This window comes from Pelophylax lessonae (genome assembly GCF_965119305.1).
Source record: "Pelophylax lessonae genome assembly, chromosome: 1".
Lineage (NCBI taxonomy): Eukaryota > Metazoa > Chordata > Amphibia > Anura > Ranidae > Pelophylax > Pelophylax lessonae.
The window spans coordinates 259,741,420-259,764,228 of NC_138768.1; the positions used below are offsets into that span (position 1 = coordinate 259,741,420).

The 22,809-nt window shown below is 45.6% G+C and overlaps 1 protein-coding gene across 5 annotated transcripts in view; it reads right to left on the bottom strand.

Moving 5' to 3' along the window:
* Positions 1 to 22,809, bottom strand: part of TANGO2 (transport and golgi organization 2 homolog) — a 281,037-nt gene that overhangs the window by 156,060 nt on the left and 102,168 nt on the right. For 3 of the 5 annotated variants that reach the window (XM_082259111.1, XM_082259112.1, XM_082259110.1), the window contains exon 2: positions 12,766 to 12,835. In XM_082259111.1, coding sequence (XP_082115237.1) covers positions 12,766 to 12,821 — 56 coding nt within the window. In that variant the 5' untranslated portion in view covers positions 12,822 to 12,835. Of the gene's footprint in view, positions 1 to 12,765; positions 12,885 to 22,809 lie in introns of all 5 variants that reach the window. The other 2 variants (XM_082259109.1, XM_082259108.1) reach the window with 1 other exon arrangement.

The window sequence follows — 22,809 nt, forward strand, 5'->3', positions numbered from 1 at the left end:
GCTCTATGTCGGTCGCACACCTGCAGCCATTCGGTAGCGGGGACTCCGATGCACGGGGCCGGCGGCTCCGATTGCCGCCGGCCACCCGCAATCGATCCCTGCTGAGAGAGAAGGACGGTCAGCTAGTGTATACATAGCTGACCATTCTTCTCTCTGGAATGATCACAGAGCGCCTGTGATCCTTCTATATAGGATCACAGGTCTCTTTGATCATGTCAAAAGCCCAACCCCCATACAGTTAGAAACACTCCTCTAGGTACACATTTAACCCTTTGATCACCCACTGTGTTAACCGCTTCCCTGCCAGTGTCATTATTACAGTAACAGTGCATATTTTTAACACTGATTACAGTAGTAATGTCACTGGTCCCCCCAAAAGTGTTAAAAATGTCAGTTAGGGGTCTGATCTGTCCGCCGCAATGTCGCAGTCCCGCTAAAAATCGCAGATCGCCTCCATTACTACAGTAGTAAAAAATAAATAAAAATGACATAAATCTTTCCTGTAGTTAAATAACTTTTGCGCAAGTCAGTACACACCGGCCATCGTTTTAAATGAGATGTACAGCCAAAGCTCATTTGGCTGTACATCTCCTATGGATCACATGAGTACAGTTTGTTCTGAACTCTTTGACCCGTTTTCAGCTCTCTGCGGACGTCAAAAATGTCAGTCCAGGTCCACCGTGTCATCACAACCGCGGAGTTGGGAGTTGGGATCCGCCAGGTGCCTGGACCAACACCGGGTTAGCCTCTCAGCGAGCCGCTGAGAGCCTAAGCCGGACGCTCCCGGCCCCACCACAGCTCAGCGCTCCAATGAGTGATGAGGGGGCAGAGCAGAGCCAGCAGCTCTCTGTTTGGGGAGCTGTCAGAACCAAGGGATCAGCGGTATTCGATCGCTCGGGTTCTCAGTGCGGAGAAGCACCGGGGGACAGATGCAGCATCGGACCGATGCTGCATCCACCTAGGGAAGTATAAATGGGGGAAAAAAAATGAATCCCATAATCTCCTTTAAAGTGCCTCAGATTAACCCCAAATAAAGTTTAGCTGTTCTAGTTGGTCTTTCTTGACATTTTCTTTGTTGCATCCGACAGCAAAAGTATAGCAAAATATGGCACAACAGTGACATTGTAAAAAAGGAGCAAGTAGAAATAAAACCGGGGGACTAAAAACCTGCTCAACCGGCGCTTATGTAAAATATTTGTGTTAAAATACAATATGAGAACAACACATAAAGTGTAAGCTGCTGCTATAACATAAAATCACATAGATAGAGGTGCATATAAAGATTGCAATGTTCCAATACAGCAGACTAAAACTCACTAGCAGCGCTCAAATAAAGTGCAACCCAATGGGCTGGGGAATACAGTCAATGAAAGTTCATGCACAGTGCCTGAATGGTGTCCACAAACGGCAGTCCAAAACAAGCAACGTTCACCACCCAGGACCCTCCACCTCACCAGGGTGCTCACCCTTAAGGTAATGCACTCACCAGAAATCTGGTCAAAGCAAGCCCAAAACATGTGCCGATCACCAGCTGAGAATGGATCATCCGATCTCCACTGTAAAAAGCACCGACTTCCACCAGACAGGCTCCTGATAGATCTCGGTTACACCGGTATGTATGGCAAACCCAAAGTACGTTCCAAACGTTCAAAGGTGGTACATGTGGAAATAATAAGGTCTCATAGAGAAGTATTGTTTGGCCGAAACCTCTTTATTTCCCAAAAAGACAATCCCCTGTAGCAATTGCACTTACACATAATATAAACAGACAGGAATTTGAAAGCTGAAATAAGGCGTAACCCGCGTGTTGCAGCCGGTCCCCGTGCTGATTGTTCGCTGCTGGTACCTGAGCTGAAGCGAGCATCCGGGTTCGGCGTCTGACGCTGGCGTACCTCGTGACCGCGTGACCACGCCCTGACGCGTTTCATCAGCAAGTGACTTCAACAGAGGGCGTGGCCACGCGGGAACGGTCACCGCTATTTGATTGCGTTGAAGTGGGCGGTGGCACTAATTGGCCAGATGACACGGGACGCTCCGCTCTTGTCGACACTTCCGCCCACTCTACGAGTCCTGCCATGTATAACTGACTTCCGCCCCTACTCGGCGTCACCACCGTCTCCGATCAGATTTACTTTCCACATCCGATGTCTAAGGACACGGGAATCCCAGGCGATCAACCAGTCGGATCATGGGCGGATCATACAGCCTATACATGTAAAAAAACCATCAAAGGCGGCTCAATATTAAAAATCAGATAAAACCCCTAAAATATGACACATCATGTGTGTTTTAAAAGATAAAACTAAACACTCTAAAATTACATTATTAAATGTGGTCATCTCCTAATAAATAATCAAATATACCACACTAAAATACAGAAGCAAGGAAAATACTGAATCAAAACACAGATAGGAATAAAACATCAATAATCACTGATAAAACAGTTGATGTCAAGATCAACGTTTAACCCCTTAGGGCACAGAGAATCTGTCAAAAAAATCCAATGCGTTTCTCGCTTGGACAGTTCTCTCACCCTGTTGGAGACCCTCCAAACAGGGTCAACGTGCTCAATGCCCCAAAATTTAAGATCAGAGGGGTCTTGATTATGATGTTCCTTAAAATGTAAAGAGACATTATGGTCCTTAAAACCCTTCCGAATGTTTGCAATGTGTTCGGAAATTGTGATTGCAATCGTTCTCTTTGTTCTACCGATGTAAATAAGCCCACAAGGGCATTCCATGCCATACACCACATGGGTGGTGTGGCATGTGATTAGATCTTTAATCTCAAAGCATTCGCCGTTAGCGGAAGAACAAAAAGACGAAAACCCACGGAGTTGAGTCCGCACCTGTCTGCATGACTTACACCGACGACAGGCATAGAACCCAGTTCTGTTGTCCCAAAACATAGTGGGTTTAGTGGGGGGGTCAAGAACCTTACACACAAGTTGGTCGCCAAAAGTAGGAGCTTTCTTATATACAAACGTGGGCTTTGATGGAAGGCTGTTACCCAGGATCCTATCTAAACACAGCACACCCCAATGTTTCCTGATGATGTCCTCCACCTCTCTGTATTGGGAGTTATACTGTGTTAGAAAACTCCACTCCAGTTTATTATCCACTGGTCTCACGGTTTCCGCCAGACATTCCTGCTGGGAAATGCCCAAGACTTCTGAGATGTTACTGTCCAGTACCCGACTATCGTAACCCTTCTCCAGGAAACGTTGTCAGAGAACTTGGGATTGGGTCAAAAAATCTGTATCTGAGGAACAATTTCTCCTAACTCGCAGAAATTGCCCCTTTGGAATGTTCTGCAACCAGCGGTGGTGGTGACCGCTGTGGATGGGGAGATACCCATTGCGGTCAGCGGGTTTGAAATATACCAGAGTTTCCAATGCTCCATTGTTCAACATCACCTCCACGTCTAAATAATGGATGGACTCATGGCTCCAACTAAACTCCAATTTGATATTGTTAGTGTTGGAGTTGAGTGAATCCGCAAATTCCCTCAAGCTGTTTTCAGAGCCCTCCCATATAAAGAATAAGTCGTCAATATAACTTTTGTATAATTTTAACTCATTCTTACCATGCGCATAGATGAACCGATCCTCCCATTCACCCATAAAAAGATTGGCGAGGCTGGGAGCAAACTTGGCTCCCATAGCCACGCCACGTTTTTGGTTATAAAAATTACCATTGAACCAAAAATAGTTATGCGCTAAACAAAACTCAAGTGCGCACTTCAAAAATCTTTTCTGGGGGTCAGGGAGGTCGGTTCTACTACAAAAAGCCCAATTGAGGGCTAGCAGGGCGTCCTCATGCTGAATAACAGTGTACAACAAGGACACATCAGCAGTCACCAGAAATACCTCCTTATCTGGGGATATCTGGACATCTTTCAAAGAACGCAGGAAATCCTTGGTGTCTTTTAAATACGACCTAAGATTCACTACGCTAATCTGTAGAAAGAAGTCCAGGTATTCACCCAGTCTGGCGGTCACTGAATTGATCCCATTGACAATGGGTCTAGCGGGGGGGGTTCTTTACATCTTTGTGTATTTTTGGGAGAGTGTATATCGTGGGGATCCTATTGTAACTCGGCATCAGGTATCTCTGTTCCTTGTCAGAGAGAACACGTTGATAATAGCCGAACTTTACAAGGTCTTTCAAAATCCTCCTATATTCCTGGGTAGGATCACCTCTTAGCTCCTCATAAGTCTCCGTATCGGAAAGCATATCACTCAACTGCTTGAGATAAAAATCTTTTTTGAGGATCACCACCCCACCCCCCTTATCGGCTGGTCTGATTATAACATCTTTCCTCTTCTCAAGAGCCTCTAAACCTTGCTGAATGTGCCTAGGGTTCACCCCTCTCTTAGGCTGTAGAGCCTTTACATCTTGGAGCACTAGATTTTTAAATACTTCTACGCATTGGTTAGAAGATTGTGGAGGATTGAAAAGAGAGTGGTTTTTTAGGCCACTATCCACACCTACAGTGGAAACGATGTTATTAGCCCGATTACTATTAGTGACCCGATTTGGGTTAAGGAAATATCTTTTAAGATTGATTTTACGGACATACTTGTGCACGTCAATGTACACGTCAAATTTATTGAGGGGTTTGTGTTTGGCACACTTCAATCCCGCATTTAGAATATTGGTTTCCTTTTGCGTAAGCGGAATACCCGCTAAATTATATATGCCCGTTAGTCCACCAATCTTCTTTTTTTGTTGGTACTTCCTCCCTGCTCGGCACCCTCGCATCCGGGGTCTGCTCTGAAGGGATATTGGGTAGGTGGGCCATTCCTCGGTAGGTGACTCCCCCTCCAGGGTCTGCCTCCTCCTCTCCCCCCCCCTGCCTCGACCTCCCCTCCATAAAAAAGGACGAGGCGGGGGCACAGGGGTGGATGGTATATTATAATCACCCAATTGGTCATACCTGTTGTAGGTCAGGAGAGTCAACAGTGACATTACCAAGAACTGGACGTCCCTCCAAAATTGATGAAAAGACGAGAAGACAACAGGTCAGGGAGGCTGCCAAGAGGCCTACAGCAACATTAAAGGAGCTGCAAGAATATCTGGCAAGTACTGGCTGTGTCGTACATGTGACAACAATCTTCCGTATGTTTGGGCTATGGGGTAGAGTGGCAAGACGGAAGCCTTTTCTCACGAAGAAAAACATCCAAGCTCGGTTAAATTTTGCAAACACACATCTGAATTCTCCCAAAAACATGTGGGAAAATGTGTTATGGTCTGATGAAACCAAGGTTAAACTTTTTGGTCATAGTTCCAAAAGATACGTTTAGCGCAAAAAACAACACTGGAGGGTAGCAGCTACAGGCTATTACTCCTGGGTCTACCACCAAATTAAATTTTTTTTCACAGGATTTGGAAACCAATTGCATCCAATGAAATAGTACACTTCAAAGGGGTTCTCAACACACAGTAGGAAGGGATTGTAGGGGATGGAATAGGTATCACAGTAATTTAATGTGAAAGAAGAGAGGCAACTATAGGCTGCCACTCCTGGGCCTTACAATCAATAATAATTAGTTGGGATTTTCTTCTTGCATTCACTGAGATTGTACACTTTAAAGAGGGTACAAGGGGGAGAGGGATTGTGAGGAATGAAAAAGATAACACCGTAAATTTGGGGTGGAATAGGGGAGCAGCTATAGGCGGTTTCCCCTGGGCCCTATAAATGAATAGGTTTTTTTTTTTTCTTCTTTTCCTTTAGAGGGGAAAGTGGGAGACAGATAGGGGACCACAGTAAGTCAGGGCGGGAAGGGGGTTCCTAGCTATAGAGGTAGCCACTCCTGGGCCCATGCTTTAAGTAATAATGAATGGACAACTCACATTTTTTTTTTTAACCATTGGGATGTCCCAAAGCAGTGTTAAACAAAGGGTGGGAACAGCAAAAAATTCCCAAGACGAAACAGTAGCCAACCAGGCAACAGGAGTTCAACCAAAACAACTGGAGCCCACCTGACAAAAACAATACCCCCCAAAGAGGACCAGGTCCTCTAAAGAGCAGCCTGCAAAACCTTGCAGCCAAAAGACACATCCAATTTATAGAACTTTGTAAAAGTGTGCACCGACGACCAGGTGGCCCCCTTGCAAACCTAAATCACTGACGCCTGATGACGGAAGGTCCAGGAGGCACTGAGCGCCCGCGTAGAGTGCACCTTCACAGGGAAAGGAGGAACCTGACCCTTGATGGAATAGGTCTGTATTACTGTCTGTCTGATCCATCTGGAAATGGTCGCAGAGGAAGCACACAACCCTTTCCGAGGCCCATCAGACTCACAAATATTGAGTCGGACATCCTAAAAGACTCCGTAGCTGCCAGGTGCACCCTTATTGCCCGAACCACATCCAGTGCACCAAATTGAGGTCCCAAGGCGGCAACGGAGACCGCACTAGAGGAAGCATATGTCGAACACCCTGGAGAGAGGTACACACCAGGGAGTGTGTGGCCAAGGGTCATTGGAAGACCACCAAAGCCGACACCTGGCCCTTGATGGTACTCGAGGCCAATTTCTGTTCAACCCCCCATTGAAGGAAGGTCAAGATCCGAGCCACCAAGAAGGAGCGAGGATGAACCCCAAGAGACTCACAATACACAATGTACATTCTCCACGTATGATGGTAGATCTTCCAAGAGGTAGATTTCCTAGCTTTTAAAAGCATTGTAATCACCGATTCAGACAAACCCCTATCCTTCAGCACCTGGCTTTCAAAAGCCAAGCCTTCAAAGAGAGTGACTGTAAAGCAGGATGGAAGATTGGCACTTGGGACAGCAGATGCTCCCTGAAAGGAAGCTTCCAAGGAACGCAGGCGACCAGTCGCACCAGATTGGCGTACCAGGCCCAGTGAGGCCAATCAGGGGGCCACTAAGATAACTGGATTTCCTTCTGCCTTGATCCTGCGTAGAAGTCTTGGCAGAAGCTTGAGAGGAGGAAAGGCGTAAAATCAGACAATACTGACCCTACGAGGCCACCAGCGCGTCTGTGGTGTCCACGAGAGGATCCCGTAATCGTGCCACGAACCTCTTAACCTTAACCTTTCTCTTGAGCCGAGATGCCAACAGATCCACCTCAGGAGTGCCCCACTGGAGACACAACTGATGAAACACCTCCGGATGAAGAGACCATTCCCCCTAGTCCAACGCCTGCCGACTGAGGTAATTCGCCTGCCAGTTTTCCACTCCGGGAATATAAAACGATCTGCCCACCTGAGAATGCCGGCTAACTCAAGAGCCACCAGGACACTTCTTGTGCCCCCATGGTGACTGGCATAAGCCACGGCTGTGGCATTGTCTGAATAGACATCCTTGGAGACGATTCGTCGAATGTTTCAGGCACAGTCAGATTGCTCGGAACTCCAAGACATTGATCGGCAGACCCCCTGAGCAGAATTTCTGTCAAGAACTCCTCCCCACCCAGACAGGCTGGCATCCATGGTGACCACCATCCAAATACAAGGGGAGGAAAGAGCGCTGGGAGAATGAAGCTACCAGATCAGGGACCCTGTTGAACCTCAGCTCAGCTGGATTTGGTTGTCCAGAGACTGCAGATTATTTTCCCATATGATCAGAATCTCCCTTTGCAGGGACTTTGTATGGAACTTTGCAAACGGGACCGCCTTGAAGGTCGAAACCATCAGGCCCAGCAACCGCATGCAAGCCCAGAGGGATGATCATCTGCTGGACAGCAGGAGACAAATTGCAGCCTGCAGCTTCTGGAGTTTATCCAGAGGAAGGAGCACTCTGGCTAAGGCCGTGTCCAGAGTCAGAGTCCAGTCAAACTCCTTCAGGGACCGTATGGTCCTCCTTCAGGTTTTTCACCAGAGCAGTAGGAGACTTTGCTTGCAGAAGAAGGTTGTCCAAGTAGCCCAGGACCGCGATCCCCTGCTGACGTAACAATGCTAGCATGGGGCCAACACTTTCGTGAAGACCCAAGAAGCGGAGGCGAGACCAAAGGGTAACAACAAATGCTCTCTCCCACGGCAAAGCAGAGGAAGCGCTGTTGCCTGACACTGATTGGAATGTGAGGGTAAGCGTCCTTGAGATCGATGGGAGGCAAGAAAATCCCCCTGATGCAGGGAAGCCACTACAGTGCGAATGGACTCCATTTTTAACTTCTGTACCTGCACAAAGCAGTTCAACACCTTAAGGTCCAGAATTGGAAGCACCTTCCCTTCCTTCCTGGGGACTGTAAACAGGTTTGAGTAAAACCCCTGAAAAACGTTCCGAAGTCGGAACCAGAACAATCACCCTTTGAAGTAAAAGGTCTTGCACCGCCCCAAAGAGAGCCTGTAAACGGACCAGAGACAGTTGCACGTTGGAAAGAAAGAACCTTTCCGGAGGGTAAGAACGAAACTTGATCTTGTAGCCAGGCCGTATGACTTCGTGGACCCACTTGAATTGTACCAGGGAAGTCCACGGGTCCTGGAAGCAGCAAAGCCGTCCCCCCACCCCAGATTCAGGTGAGGGCACACCTTCATGCTGAAGGGGCCTTGTCCGCAGGTCTGGAGAAGCCCGCTCTTGACTTGCCAGAACAAGTTTGCTTGGATCAGAGGAGGCCCGGAAAGGCTTCCATCCCTTGTCAGTCGACCCTGAGGGATGAAAAAAAACATCTTATGAGCCGAGCAGGAGGACCCACGTCTACGACGAGGGTGTCTTTGCCCTTTGTAGCCTGCAGAAGAAAGGTACTCTTCCCCCTGCGAGACCTTTAAGGTCATCCAGGGTAGCTCCAAACAGGCGATCTCCTTGAAAGGGAAGATCAGTCAAGGCCTTTTTAGTAGTCTGGTCCGCAAACCAGCATTTGAGCCAAAAGACACGCCGAAGGACCACTGCCGAAACAGAGAGCCAAGCCACTAGGGGAGCCGCATCCAAAGAAGTATCATAGGCAAACTGCAGCCCCTGGACCAGCTGGTCCACCAGCTCAGCAAGCTGCTCCCCCTCCAGGTCATGGCGCAAAAGCTTAGCCCATTCGGTCAAAGACTGCTTTGTTTAATCTGGAAACAGGAGGGTCCACCACTTAAGAAGGGACTCCTCATAAAGGGATTGCCTATCAAAATCGCTTAGGGACTCCGCGGGGACCCTTTGGTTGTCCCCACTCTTTAGTGACAATTCTGTCAAAATAGGAGGAAAGGGAACACCTTTGCCCCTCTGGATGGCTTGGGAGTGCCAAAGGGAACCTGCGCCTCTGTCACAGTTGCAGCTGCGTCCTCCATCTTTAGGGTTTCAGGCACAGAGACAGACAATCTGTGCGTCCACCAGTGCCTTTTTGTTCGCAGTTGCAGAAGTGGAGGAATCCTCATCACAATCTGAGGATTCAGGGCACGTGGTCGGGGACCCAGCAGGATGACCCACATCCGTGGCGGCTGAATCAGATTCAAGATCTGACGAGACAGATGAGGCAGTGGAAGGCAGGGGGTACTTTTTGCCAGCCCGTCGCCCAAAAGCCACCACCACCCGGGACACAAAACTCCAGGACCACCATCAGTGCACGGATGGATAGTCGGGTCACAAAAAAGTGAAAAAAACACTGCTAAGGGACAGCCCCCCACCGCTCTGGCAGCACCCCCCGGTTGCCAGTCACAGAGTACAAAACGATCCTCAGCAGAGAGGAAGAGGACCCCACCAGACTCCCCACCCCACAGAAACCAGGCACTGCAGCCACCAGGAGAATCTGCACTGCACGAGCGAGCGGTGATCAGGAAATTAAAGGATCCAGGAGTCAGCACCAGGGGATGAGGAGGGGCTCCCACCGCCGAAAACGCCACCCAGAAGGCTCCCCAGACAGGCCCACTGCTGTTTTCTATGGCAAACCACTGCATAATGGACTTTAGAACTACACAAACATGGCCACCGTGCAATGCAGCACAAGGCTACAACAAAAAAGTGGCCCCGCGCAGCACCACAAGGCTCCCAGAAGCGGAGATCCCTAGGCCTCGAAGACAGGCACAGGCATGACGGGGGGCCCTGCTAGGAACACCCCCCCTCCCACACAGGATTGTCCGGTTGCCCCCATCGCCAGCATAGAGCCCTGCCCCCACCCCAGAAGGTGGACCAGACTACCCACACAGCCTCATCATAAGTGGAGGGGGGGGGATGCCTGATGGGAAGGAGGGGAACCCGATGTCTGACGATCCAAAGGGGGGGCCAGAGTCCACCCCAAAACCCTCAAGGGGGAGAGGGGGTGGCAGCTACTCGCCATACCAAGAATCAGGTGGGCACTGCTCCAGACAGAACCCCTCACCATCGAAATGGGGGGCTGTTGGCCAGGAGGAACACTGCGACTTGGGCCGAGACCCGAACTTATGCGACTCCCTGAGGCGTTTAGCTCGCAGGCCAGCTGCTGTCCGGTGGGGCTATGGCACGATCAACCTAGCGCAGAACTGAGGTCTGTGCGTGCTTGCTGGCCAGATGGGGTGACCACAAGGTCTAGATTATCCAGCCTGTTTCCCAGTCCAGCAGTTGATTGTAGATCTCACAGGAAAAAAATCTAACTAAAATTTCCAGGACTAGAGATCCCAGCAAGGAACTAAGTCCTTACTCCTGACTAGGCAGAAAAAAAAACTGGGTACCTATAGCAGATAGGGGGAGTATACCCCCTGGGACTGCCCATAGGCATAGCCAGACTTTTTTTTCTGCCTAGTGCCCTACTCCTGTAAGGGGCAGACTAAGGCCCCGTTCACACTGGGGCGATCCGACTTCCAGGGACGACCTCCGAGGTCGCGGTGCGAGCAGCGCGCCGCGACCTCGGAGCGGCCGGCACGGACTTCATAACATTGAAGTCTATGACGGTCCCTCCGGGTCGCCCCAAAGAAGCTCCGGACCCATTTTCTAAGTCGGAGCGACTTGTGTCGCTCCTATTAGAACGGGTCTGCAGCTTCCCTATGGTAGGCGACCTGTGAGGCGACCAGGTCGCCTCACAGGTCGCCCCAGTGTGAACGGGGACTAACACATTGGTTAAGAAGATCAGGGGCTGTGTCTTTCAATAAACGAAAGGGAAAAAAAAAAAAACATTTCAAAAATTTCAAAAACAATCACTGAGTTGGAAAAGGATCACCCCCCTTTTATGTCAGTACTTTGTTGAACCCTCATTTGCTTTAAATTACAGCATTTAGTCTGTTGGGGCATGTCTCTACTAACTTTTCACATCTAGACTTTGCAATATTTGTCCACTCTTCTTTGCAGAACTGCTCAAGTTCAGTTAAATTTGATGGTGACTGTTTGAGAACTGCAGTATTCATGTCTCTCCACAGATTTTCAACAGGATTTAAGTTTGGGCTCTGACTAGGTCATGCAAGGATATTCATCCTTTTCTCTTACAACCACTGTGTGGTCATTTTTGTTGTGTGCTTGGGTCATTTTCATGTTGGAAGGTAAACCTTCTTCCCATGAAAACTTTCTGGCAGAAGGCAGCAGATTTTACCCAAGAAGTTGATGATATTTTGCCCCATCTGTTCTTCCTTTTATCCTGACAAGTACTCCAGTCTCTGCTGCAGAAAAACACACCCATAAGAGGATAGGATCACCTACATGCTTTACTGCAAGAATGGTGTTATTTGGATGGTTAGTTGTATTTCTGTCAGACCTATCATTTTGAAGTTGAAGCCACATATTTAAATTTTAGTCTCATCTGACTAGAACACCTTTTTCCATGTGGCCTCAATCTTCAAGGTGCGTTTTGGCAAAACTCACTTGTGACTGCATGTGGCTTTTTTCTTGCAACCCTTCCATACAAGCCACATTTGTGGAGAATTTGTGATATTGTTGTCACATGCACACAATGTCATAAATTCCTGCAACTGTTTCAGAGTTGCTGTACGCCTCTTGGTAGCCTCTCTGACCGGTTTCCTCTTGCCTCTTTCATCCTGTTTGGAGCGACGCCCTGATCCAGGCAGGGTCTGTGTTGTACCAAATACCTTCCACCCATTCATAAAATACTTCACTGTCAAATTATTTTGCATCAATCTCCTGACTTGTGCCTGTCCACAACTTTATCCCAGAGATCTTTTGACAGTGCCTTGCCACCCATAGTTGATTGTTTGCCTTAATTGCACTACCAGGGACTGAAATGCTGCAGGAACGCTATTTTCATGCTGAGCTAATCAAAATGACCAAAGCATATCACAGTTGAAAGGCAAATGCCTTTGTGTGCCATTGAGAAGGTAATTAGCTACACAATTTAGTTTACAAGTCATTTTTCGGAGGTGGGGGTGATCCTTTTTCCAACTCAGTGATTCTGTTTTTGAAAAAAAAAAAAAAAAAATTTCTGACATGTTGGTGTTATAGCTTTGACTTGAATGTTATAAAGTTGCACTGCGTAAATATGGCTAGATAAAAACACAAACTGTCTTCATTTCAGGCTGCAAAGCAACAAAATGTGATTATTTTAAAAAAGGGAGGTAATTATTTTCTATACACAAAATGAAATTGTGCTGAGATAGACTACATGTTGACCTTTTTATTTTTAAATCCAAGTTACCTTGTAATCATGCCGATCCTTCAAATATTTTCTGAGTCACTGAAATTGGTCAAGCATGCAAGAATTCTCAATTGTGTGGCTGCCTACCCATTCTGGATCAGTAAATTGAAAACTGTATAGAAGCCTTAGCAACTTGCATTTTCATAAGCTTTGGAAGACTAATTGTTTCTCTTAGTACAAGCATGATTTATCCATTGTCCAGTGTTATGCTTCACCCAGACTTGTTAATTCAACAGAAGAGCTGTACATAATGAAAATGTAATTACCTATATGCATTCTTGGAGACGGGGCGTGGATCAAATTTGAAGAAGATGATGCACATGAGGTCGCAAAAAACTGTCAATACATGGACAATGTGTTATTTCATGGAGGACTCTTCAGTTGCCTGTAGACAAAAAGTGAAAAATAAGTACATGGAATAATCTAAGAAATGTTTTTACACTTTGTGGTGCTCCAGCAAACATTGTCTTTACTGAAAAGTTTAATTTTTCAATTGTTCCCATGGGCAACACTCAATGTTGAAACCAAAAGGACACCAAAGGCAATTATGTATTAATGAGCAGCATGCATCTCTAGATCACGCAAACACATTCTAGCAGCTTAAAGTGTCACATATGGAAACGTAAGCTTAAATGGAAGCTTTTCTAAGAGAAACACTGGAAGGTAAATAAATAGGAAATCCTCCCAAAAACAGAAGCATTGAAATTCCGCCATCATAGTGAAAACTAGCACTTTATCATCTGTATGATTAATCTATAAAATTGTTTTGCAGCAGCAATATAGACATTGCAGTTTACTTGAAATCTGTAGCATCCCCAAGCCTTTAATACCAGCTAAGAAAAACAGGCACCACAAACTGCCATGGAGAAAAATAATGTATTCTGAAACTGTATGAAGCTAGTACGTGTTATGATAATATTCAGCATAGGAATTGCTTTTTTGTTTCACATGTCTTTAGTTATATTTTCCTCCATATTAACAGGTGAACCAAGCTATCAAGCACACCGGCCCACAGTCTGAACAACCTATAACATTGCCAAGGGCGTTTGTGCAGTTGCAAAAACAGAGGAAGATTTAAAGGAATGCTACAGCAAAAAATAATATATTCTAATAACTGAATACCAAGAAGTTGGGGTTCGACAAACCCCAGGCACCAGGTCGCATTGGCGACTGGAATTAGCGGCCTGGCATCTGGGCTACATTGCAGCAGGTATCTTGTTTTTCCAAACAACTGAATCACCCAAGCGCTCACTCCTATGGGACTACTGGGCATGTCAATCTCCTCGCTTAGTGCATTACCCTTGGACACCTTTTTATTAAAATGGCAAAAACATACTCACAGACATGAAGAGCAACAATTGCTTTGAATGAGTCCACAACATGTGGAAATAATCGTCCCTGTAATTGGACCGCTGATGCGTTTTGGGAGGCACGCTCCCTTCCTCAGAGCGATTTTTGCTCTTCATGTCTGTAAGTATGTTTTTGCCATTTTAATAAAAAGTTTAAGGTGTCCAAGGGTAATGCACTAGGTGTTTGTGCGTGTTTGTGCCTCCTTTTCTCTTTCACAAGCAGGTATCTTGTCCCCAATGCGGCCCCTGCCCACGGGTGCAAGGACTAAGATGCCGCGCCAGCCGGTAATTGAGGCCACGGCTTTCCGACCTGATGGAATGAGATGCTTGCATCAGGGAACTGGCGCCCTCTTGTGGTGGCCAGGGCAGTGACAAGAAGTCACTGACGGCACTGAGGGGTTTCCTTGCCTCTTCTCACTGCCCGCACATCTCCTTCATAAGAAGAGAGGTTGAAGGTGCTGCAGGCTTCATCTGGCGCCTTGTCCTTAACTGAGTGGACAGGGAGTGTGGGGCAGCTGGTTGGAACGGCCTCAATTCCATTTATACCCCCATAAAGATGAAAACATTCTCTCCCTGTCATGCCAGGGCCACACAGTCAAAGGCCCCTTTCACATGGGCTGTCTGATCAGGTCCGCCTGCCAGTTTTTCAGGTGGACCCGATTGGACCCTCCAGTCTCCTCTATGAAGCGGCGGATATCAGCGGACACGTGTCCGCTGACACCCGCCGCTATCTGATCCTGTCCCCCAAAAACAGATGGATGATGGTCCTATTTTCTATCCGTCCGGTGATTCAGATGGCATCAGATGGAAATGCAGTCTATTTTCATCTAATGTCCTCATAAAGGAGAGCAGGACTGTGTCCGTGTTCAATCTGCATAATAGAGCAGATAGGATCAGTCATCTGCCTGCTCAGTGGGGGATTACCGGAGGAATCCCCGCTGAGCAAGTGGATTCTGCTAAGCGGAGATGCCCGTGTGAAAGAGGCCTAAGGTGGCATGAGTTACTGGATCTCCTATTGCCCCCACCTTGCTGCAGTGTCCTTCCCTAGTGAGCTGCTGCCCATCACACCATCAAGCCAAGTACACACAGGCCGAATGCCAGGCAGCTTCGGTCCCGTTTAATAAAAACTGCCCGCCATTCGGGCCGTGTGTATGGCAGCCAGTCCGACAGAAGTTGAATTTTCGGTATGCTGGAAAAAAAGCTGGCCCCTAACTTTTTTAGCTGGCTCCTAGATACCAAGCAAATTTGTTATGCCCTGCTAGAAGTTAATACCTATAATGATTATATTCTGAATACAAACTCGTTTTTCTATTCACATACTAGAGCGGCATGATTCTGGATAAAATGAGAATCACAATTTGTTTTGCTTAGAATAAAAATTACGATTCTTTCACGATTCTGAAGAACTACTTCTATATTTTAAAGATTTACAACCCCTGAACATTAGGTTATCAAACAAGATGGCAAAAAATAAGATATAATACTCTTTGCTACAATCAAATTTAAAGAAATGTATTGAAAAATAATGTAATGTGTAAAGATATATAAAAAAAAAAAAAAAAAAAAAAAAAAATTACCATTAAATTAGATTAAGGTTTTTTTTTTTTTTTTAGTACTCGCTGATACCAAATTACAGATACCCACCCCAACTTTTTTTTGCGCTTTTTTCTGGTTCTGGCTAGCTCAGTAAATTGTTTTAAGAAAGGCCTGGATTCTTTCCTAGATACACCTAATATAACCGGGTACTAATATTTATGGGTAATGCGGATTCTGGGAATATCCAATTGCCTCTTGGGGGATCAGGAAGGAATTTTTTCCCCTGCTGGAGCCAATTGGTATTGGATCATGCTTTTTGGGGGGTTTTTTTTGCCTTCCTCTGGATCAACTGTGGGTATAGGATTGTGCATTATATAGGAAATAACTATGTAAATTTTCAATGTGAAACGTGTAGATATACGTTTAAGGTGTAAACATATTTATATATATATATATATATATATATATATATATATATATATATATATATATATATATATATATATATATATATATATAAATAAATAAATAAATGAACAAAGCAAAAACAAAAATATTGTAATTATTAATAGGTTTATAAAATAGAAGTAAATAAAAAAAAAATATCTGCAGGAAAATAATAATTAAATGGAAAAGTAGAATAGGAGTTAATAAGGTTGATTAGAATAAAATATAGGCTAATAAAGGGGTTTAACAGAGAAACAATTTAACCACTTCTTGACTGGAAGGATTTGCCCCCTTAATGACCAGGCCATTTTTTTGCAATTAGACACTGCGTTACTTTTACGGACAATCGTGCAACGCTGTACCTAAATAAAATTGATGTCTTTTATTTCCCACAAATAGAGCTTTATTTTGGTAGTATTTGATCACCTCTGCGATTTTAATTTTTTTGCGCTATAAACAAAAAAAACAGTGACAATTCCATAAAAAAAAAAAATAAATAAATAATAATTTTTCATATTCTGCTGTATAAAGTCAGGTCCATAAATATTGGGACATCAACACAATTCTAATCTTTTTGGCTCTGTACACCACCACAATGGATTTGAAATGAAACAAACATGATGTGCTTTAACTGCAGACTTTCAGCTTGAATTTGATAGTATTTACATCAAAATCAGGTGAACGGTGTAGGAATTACAACAGTTTGTATATGTGCCTCCCACTTTTTAAGGGACCAAAAGTAAATGGGACAGATTAACAATCATAAATCAAACTTTCAATTTTTAATACTTGGTTGCAAATCCTTTGCAGTCAATTACAGCCTGAAGTCTGGAACGCATAGACATAACCAGACGCTGGGTTTCATCCCTGGTGATGCTCTGCCCAGGCCTCTACTGCAACTGTCTTCAGTTTCTGCTTGTTCTTGGGGCATTTTCCCTTCAGTTTTGTCTTCAGCAAGTGAAATGCATGCTCAATCGGATTCAGGTCAGGTGATTGACTTGGCCATTGCTTAGAATTCCCACTTCTTTCCCTTAAAAAACACTTTGTTTGCTTTCGCAGTATGTTTCGGGTCATTGTCCATCTGGACTGTGAAGCGCCGTCCAATGAGTTCTGAAGCATTTGGCTGAATATGAGCAGATAATATTGCCCGAAACACTTCAGAATTCACCCTGCTGCTTTTGTCAGCAGTCACATCATCAATACATACAAGAGAACCAGTTCCATTGGCAGCCATACATGCCCACAGTGGTATGCTTTGGATCATGAGCAGTTCCTTTTCTTCTCCATACTCTTCTCTTCCCATCACTCTGGTACAAGTTGATCTAGGTCTCATTTGTCCATAGGATGTTGTTCCAGAACTGTGAAGGCTTTTTTAGATGTGGTTTGGCAAACTCTAATCTGGCCTTCCTGTTTTTGATGCTCACCAATGGTTTACATCTTGTGGTGAACCCTCTGTACTCCCTCTGGTGAAGTCTTCTTGATTGTTGACTTTGACACACATACACCTACCTCCTGGAGAGTGTTCTTGATCTGGCCAACTGTTGTAAAGGGTGTTTTCTTCACCAGGGAAAGAATTTTTCGGTCATCCACCACAGTCGTTTTCCGTAGTCTTCCGGGTCTTTTGGTGTTGCAGAGCTCACCGATGTGTTCTTTCTTTTTAAAGATGTTCCAAACAGTTGATTTGGCCACACCTAATGTTTTAGCTATCTCTCTGATGGGTTTGTTTTGTTTTTTCAGCCTAACAATGGCTTGCTTCACTGATAGTGACAGCTCTTTGGATCTCATATTGAGAGTTGAAAGCAACAGATTCCAAATGCAAATAGCACACTTGAAATTAACTCTGGACCCTTTATCTGCTCCTTGTAAATGGGATAATGAGGGAATAACACACACCTGGCCATGGAACAGCTGAGCAGCCAATTGTCCCATTACTTTTGGTCCCTTAAAAAGGGGGAGGCACATATACAAACTGTTGTAATTCCTACACCTTTCACCTGATTTAGATGTAAATACCCTCAAATTAAAGCTGAAAGTCTGCAGTTAAAGCACATATTGTTTGTTTCATTTCAAATCCATTATAGATCCAAAAATATTAGAATTGTTTCGATGTCCCAAAATTTATGGACTGGACTAACTTTCGTAAAAAAACAAAAAAAACAAAATTTAAAAATCAAATTTTTAAACATTTAAGCCAATTTGTTTTTTGCTACATATTTTTGGTTAAAAAAAAAAAAAAAAAAAAAAAAAAAAAAAAAAAAAAAATCGCAATAAGCGTATTTTGATTGGTTTGAGCAAAAGTTATCGCATCTACGAACTACGGGAAAGATTTGTGTCATTTTTGTTTATTTCACTAGTAATGGCGCTGAACTGCCATTTTTAGCGGGACTGCGACATTGCAGCGAACAGATCGGACCCCTAACTTATATATTTTTGACACTTTTGGGGACCAGTAACATTACTACAGTAAGCAGTGCTAAAAATATGCACTGTTACTGTAATAATGACACTGGCAGGAAAAGGGGTTAACACAGTGGGTGATCAAGGGGTTAAATGTAAGCCTAGGGGAGGGTTTCTAACTGTATGGGGGTTGGGCTTTTGAAATGATCACAGAGACCTGTGATCCTATATAGAAGGATCACAGACTCTCTGTGATCATTCCCGAGAGAAGAACGGTCAGCTGTGTTTACAATAGCTGACCGTCCTCTCTCAGCGGGGAGCGATCGTGGGTACCTGGTGGCAATCGGAGCCGCTGGCCCTGTGCATCAGAGTCCCCACTGCCGATGGGCGGCCGCCCGCACGCGCCCCCTACCTGCAGGCGCGCGACCGACATAGAGCTACGTCGGTTCGCGCAGGAGGGCCAGCCTGCCGCAGTATATCTGCGGCAGGTGGTCCTTGAGCGGTTAATGAAAACCAAAAAAAAAAAAAAAATTATATATATATATATATATATATATATATATATATATATATATATATATATATATATATATATATATATATATATATATATATATACATACACACATACATACATACACACTGTATATATATAAAAAAAATTTTACTTGACAAGGTTACTTTAAAACGGACTTCATTTGCAGACCCAAGTTCATCCCTTTGATCTGTAAATGAACAAAAAGATACAATGTTTCTTTTTATCTGTCTCTTTCAGCATTGAGCAACGTTGTTGATGGACATTTCTGGCGGCTTTTTTTTTTTTTTTGACAGCTGTGAGCAGGTGGAACTGCTCTGCACTTTTTACATGAATCGTGGAAATGCTGGATTAAGATCTTTTAAAGATTAATCCTGCAGCTCTATCACATACCTTTATTTATTTTTTATATTCATAATTTACATGCAAGCCAAGCTGTCCAGTAAAAGTGACAGGTACAGGGTTGGGAAAAATCATGCAACACTGATGGGGTGCTTACATCAGTCACCTTTGCTTCACATGGTTTTAAACCCCTTTTCAAAAAAAAATAAAAATACATGCACAGCATGGTATACATTCTCAGCCTTAGTACACCTTTTTGACACAGCATGAATGAACTACCATGCCAGAGGTGCTATGCCAATCCAGCCTGGCCAATCCAGATGGCTGAAAATTCGGAACCTGAAAGAAGACAGGGTAAAGATGCCGGCAGGAGCGTGGAGGGAGGCAAACTTATTTCCACTTTAAGGATATATGTACACAAATGTTAGTGTTAAACGATGGCTGTTGCATATGAATACAATTCTTGAATTCACAAAAGTGGTGTCTGATCTGCTTAGCCTGCAATGCAAATGCATTTCAAACACATGCTGCTTTCAGACAAGCTCAAGGCTAATCAGGTCAAACACAGCCACAGAACTGTCATCCACTGTTTATTGAGGTAAACAGAAATACACTGATCTGCCATTAGGGTGTTTAACCACTTCAATACAGGGCAGTTTCACCCTATTCCTGCCCAGGCCAATTTTCAGCTTTCAGTGCTGTCGCACTTTGAATCACAATTGCGCAGTCATGCAATACTATACCCAAACAACATGTTTACCATTTTGTTTTTAGACAGATAGAGCTTCTTTTGTTGGGATTTATTCACCACTGAGTTTAGTAATTAGTAAGTAGCTTTGGCTGTACTTCTCCTTTAAAATGGTCCTGTGCCCCAACTATGAACATTAAAAAGAGGCTGTAAAGGTTCTATTTTTTTTAAATAAAAACAAACAGGTTATACTTACCTGCTCTGTGCAAGGGTTTTGCACAGAGCAGCCCCGATCCTCCTCTTCTGGGGTGCCCCGGCGGTACTCTTGGCTTCTCTTCTTCATTGGGTGCCTCCACAGAAAGCTGCTTTCCATTGGGGCACGCTCCTGAGTCCTGCTGCGGCGTCCATTGACACAGACAGCAGGACTCGGCCTCGTTCCGCGCTCCCATGTCACTGGATTTGATTGACAGCAGTGGGAGCCAATGGCTCCTGCTGCTATCAATCTGGCCAATGAGATGAGAAAAGCTGGGCTTGTGCATGGCGCTGGAATGACTGGGCTCAGGTAAGAAAAAAGGGGGGATGCATGCATTAAGGTGAAAAACTTTGAGACTTTGCAATCCCTTTAAAGTATTTACAGTTCACACTGGAAAAAAAAAAAATATATTTGCCTCTAAATCTATATGCAATGTGGAGAAATTAGTCTTCACAGTTAACTATTGAGGCACTAAAATCACATCTCTTTTGCCCATTAGACTACTCTCTCACTTGAACCTCAGCATCTTTGTTCGTGTTTCGTACATTTGTACATGCATTTTTTGTGCATTTCAGCTACAGTAGTTACTAGGAAGAGAAATCACATGCTTTTAGGCTTTTCAGCCGCTCCCATTGAAGTCTATTCAGGGCAAAAACATGTGATCATGGCTCTGTACATTTTCTGAGTGCTAAGCAGCACCATCTTGCTCACATGTGAACAGGCACAAAAAAAGAAGAACAAGGAAATCTGAGTGTCAAGTGTTGGAAGTAGTTCAGGAAACTCACTCAGGTGAGAATGGCAAGTGGGGCTTAATAAAGGACCCACTTCATGGGAGTGTGGCTGCCTCTATTAATTTAAAAATGAATTGCCTTTAAGCCGCCGTGTGGTAGGCACATGTCCTTAGGCCGGAAACACGTGTTTCCCTTGCGGGCGGGGTTCTAGGTCACAAGGCTTAGGAGCGATATAAAGCGGTGCGTGAGGGCGCTGGTCACAGTTGATCAAGTACAACTGAGCAAGCTCCAATGCTATAATACTGAGCTTTAATGCGGGAGCTCGCTTGCCGGAAAGATCATGAAGTCCCTCGTCAGAAGTCTTGGAGAAGGCGGTGTCGGAAGGCGGGGAAGACTGGCCGCGGAGGTGCCTGGAACTGCCCGAAGAAGAGCCAGCAAGGGAGGCAGAAGAAGAACGGACGGCGGTGGTCCTGGAGCAGGAGGAAGAGATGGAGCCCGGACTTACCTCAGCTAGCAAGCCCGCAGAAGAGTCAGTGCCCTCAAGCGAGAAGACCACAGCGGAGCCTCCCGCCTGTGCGTGCAGCAACTACGCCCGAGAGTCCCGTCCTGGAGCTGAGGAGAAGGGCGTTGTCAGGAGGTCACAGTGCTTTCCTGGAGGAAGGAGAGCACAGGGATCCCCACCAGCGGTCAGAGAGGCTTCCCCCTTTGTGAGTGACGGTGGTGGGCGGGCTTCTGCTTCCTCTGCGGCTGGGTCTAGTGTGTCGCCGGTATCCAGGCCGAGTAGGCTGGATGCTGAGGCGACTCCTCAGATGCAAGAGGCTCCGCCCACGGCTGCCCAGAGGAGTGGGCCCCCTGGCGAGCGAATACCGATACTTTCTGTGACTCCTGAGACTCCTCAGGATGGGGAGTGGTCACAGCAACAATTGGTTATACAGCTACTTAATACCTTATCACAAGTTAATGAAAAGTTATCTATTTCACAGGTTAACAGTCCTCATGTTTCTTCTCCAGCTAAGGTGTCAGGAACGCTCCCTGTGCACACTAAAGTGCTGTCATGAATCTGCCACCTAAGGGTTAACCTAGCTCAGACTAATTACATTAATTGGCAATAGGCTGCCTTATTTAAGCACCTCAGAAGCACAGTGACTTTGCTGTCTGATCTGAAGCTTCTCCTGTGTTCCTGAACCTGAAACCTGTTGTATCCAGTGTGATTCCTGTTTGACCTCCTGGCTTGTCCCTCACCTCGCTTGTCTGCTGCCCGCCCTGACCTCGGCTTGTTTGTGACCACTCTTTTGCATTATCCTTGTCTGTTTATCTGCCACCAGATCCGGACCTGTTCACCTCCTGGCAGGGCAACCCCGAGGACCGCGACCTGGTGCTATACATGCAGCAAAATCCAACCTCACCATCTGAGGCTCTGGTGAAGACCGGTTGGCACTTAGATTCCGCACCTCGGGTTAGCCTGCGTCTACTGCCTGGGTGACTCATCTGTGCTCCATCCCTCGGTGAGCTAGAGGCTACCCTCTGCACGTCAGGCTCGCCTCCAGAGTCCTGACAGTATCAGACAGCCATGTCGCAGCCTGCAAGAGGGGCCTCACCATTGGATGAGATCTGCCAGCATCTCACAACTTTATCTCAAGCCGTAAAGACACTTCAGGAGGGCTACATGCATCTGGAGGAACGGATGCATTCTGCACCTGGGAACCCCCCTGTGATGACAGATTCTTCTTCCTCGGTACCAGCAGAACCTACTCCAGGTCCCACAGTAGTGATGTTGCCACCTGAACCCGGGTCCCTACACCCGAAAAGTTCTCAGGGGACAGAGGCAAGTTCAGGGCGTTTCGCAACGCATGTGAATTATATTTCTCTCTGCAACCTCGGACTTTTTCCTTGGAGGCTACCAAAGTGGGCTTTGTCATCTCCCTGCTCCTGGATGAACCACAGTCTTGGGCTCATCGGCTTATTGAAGAGCGCAGTCCTCATGGCTCAGCTGTATGACGACCCTCAGTGAACCTCCACCGCTGAAGCTGCT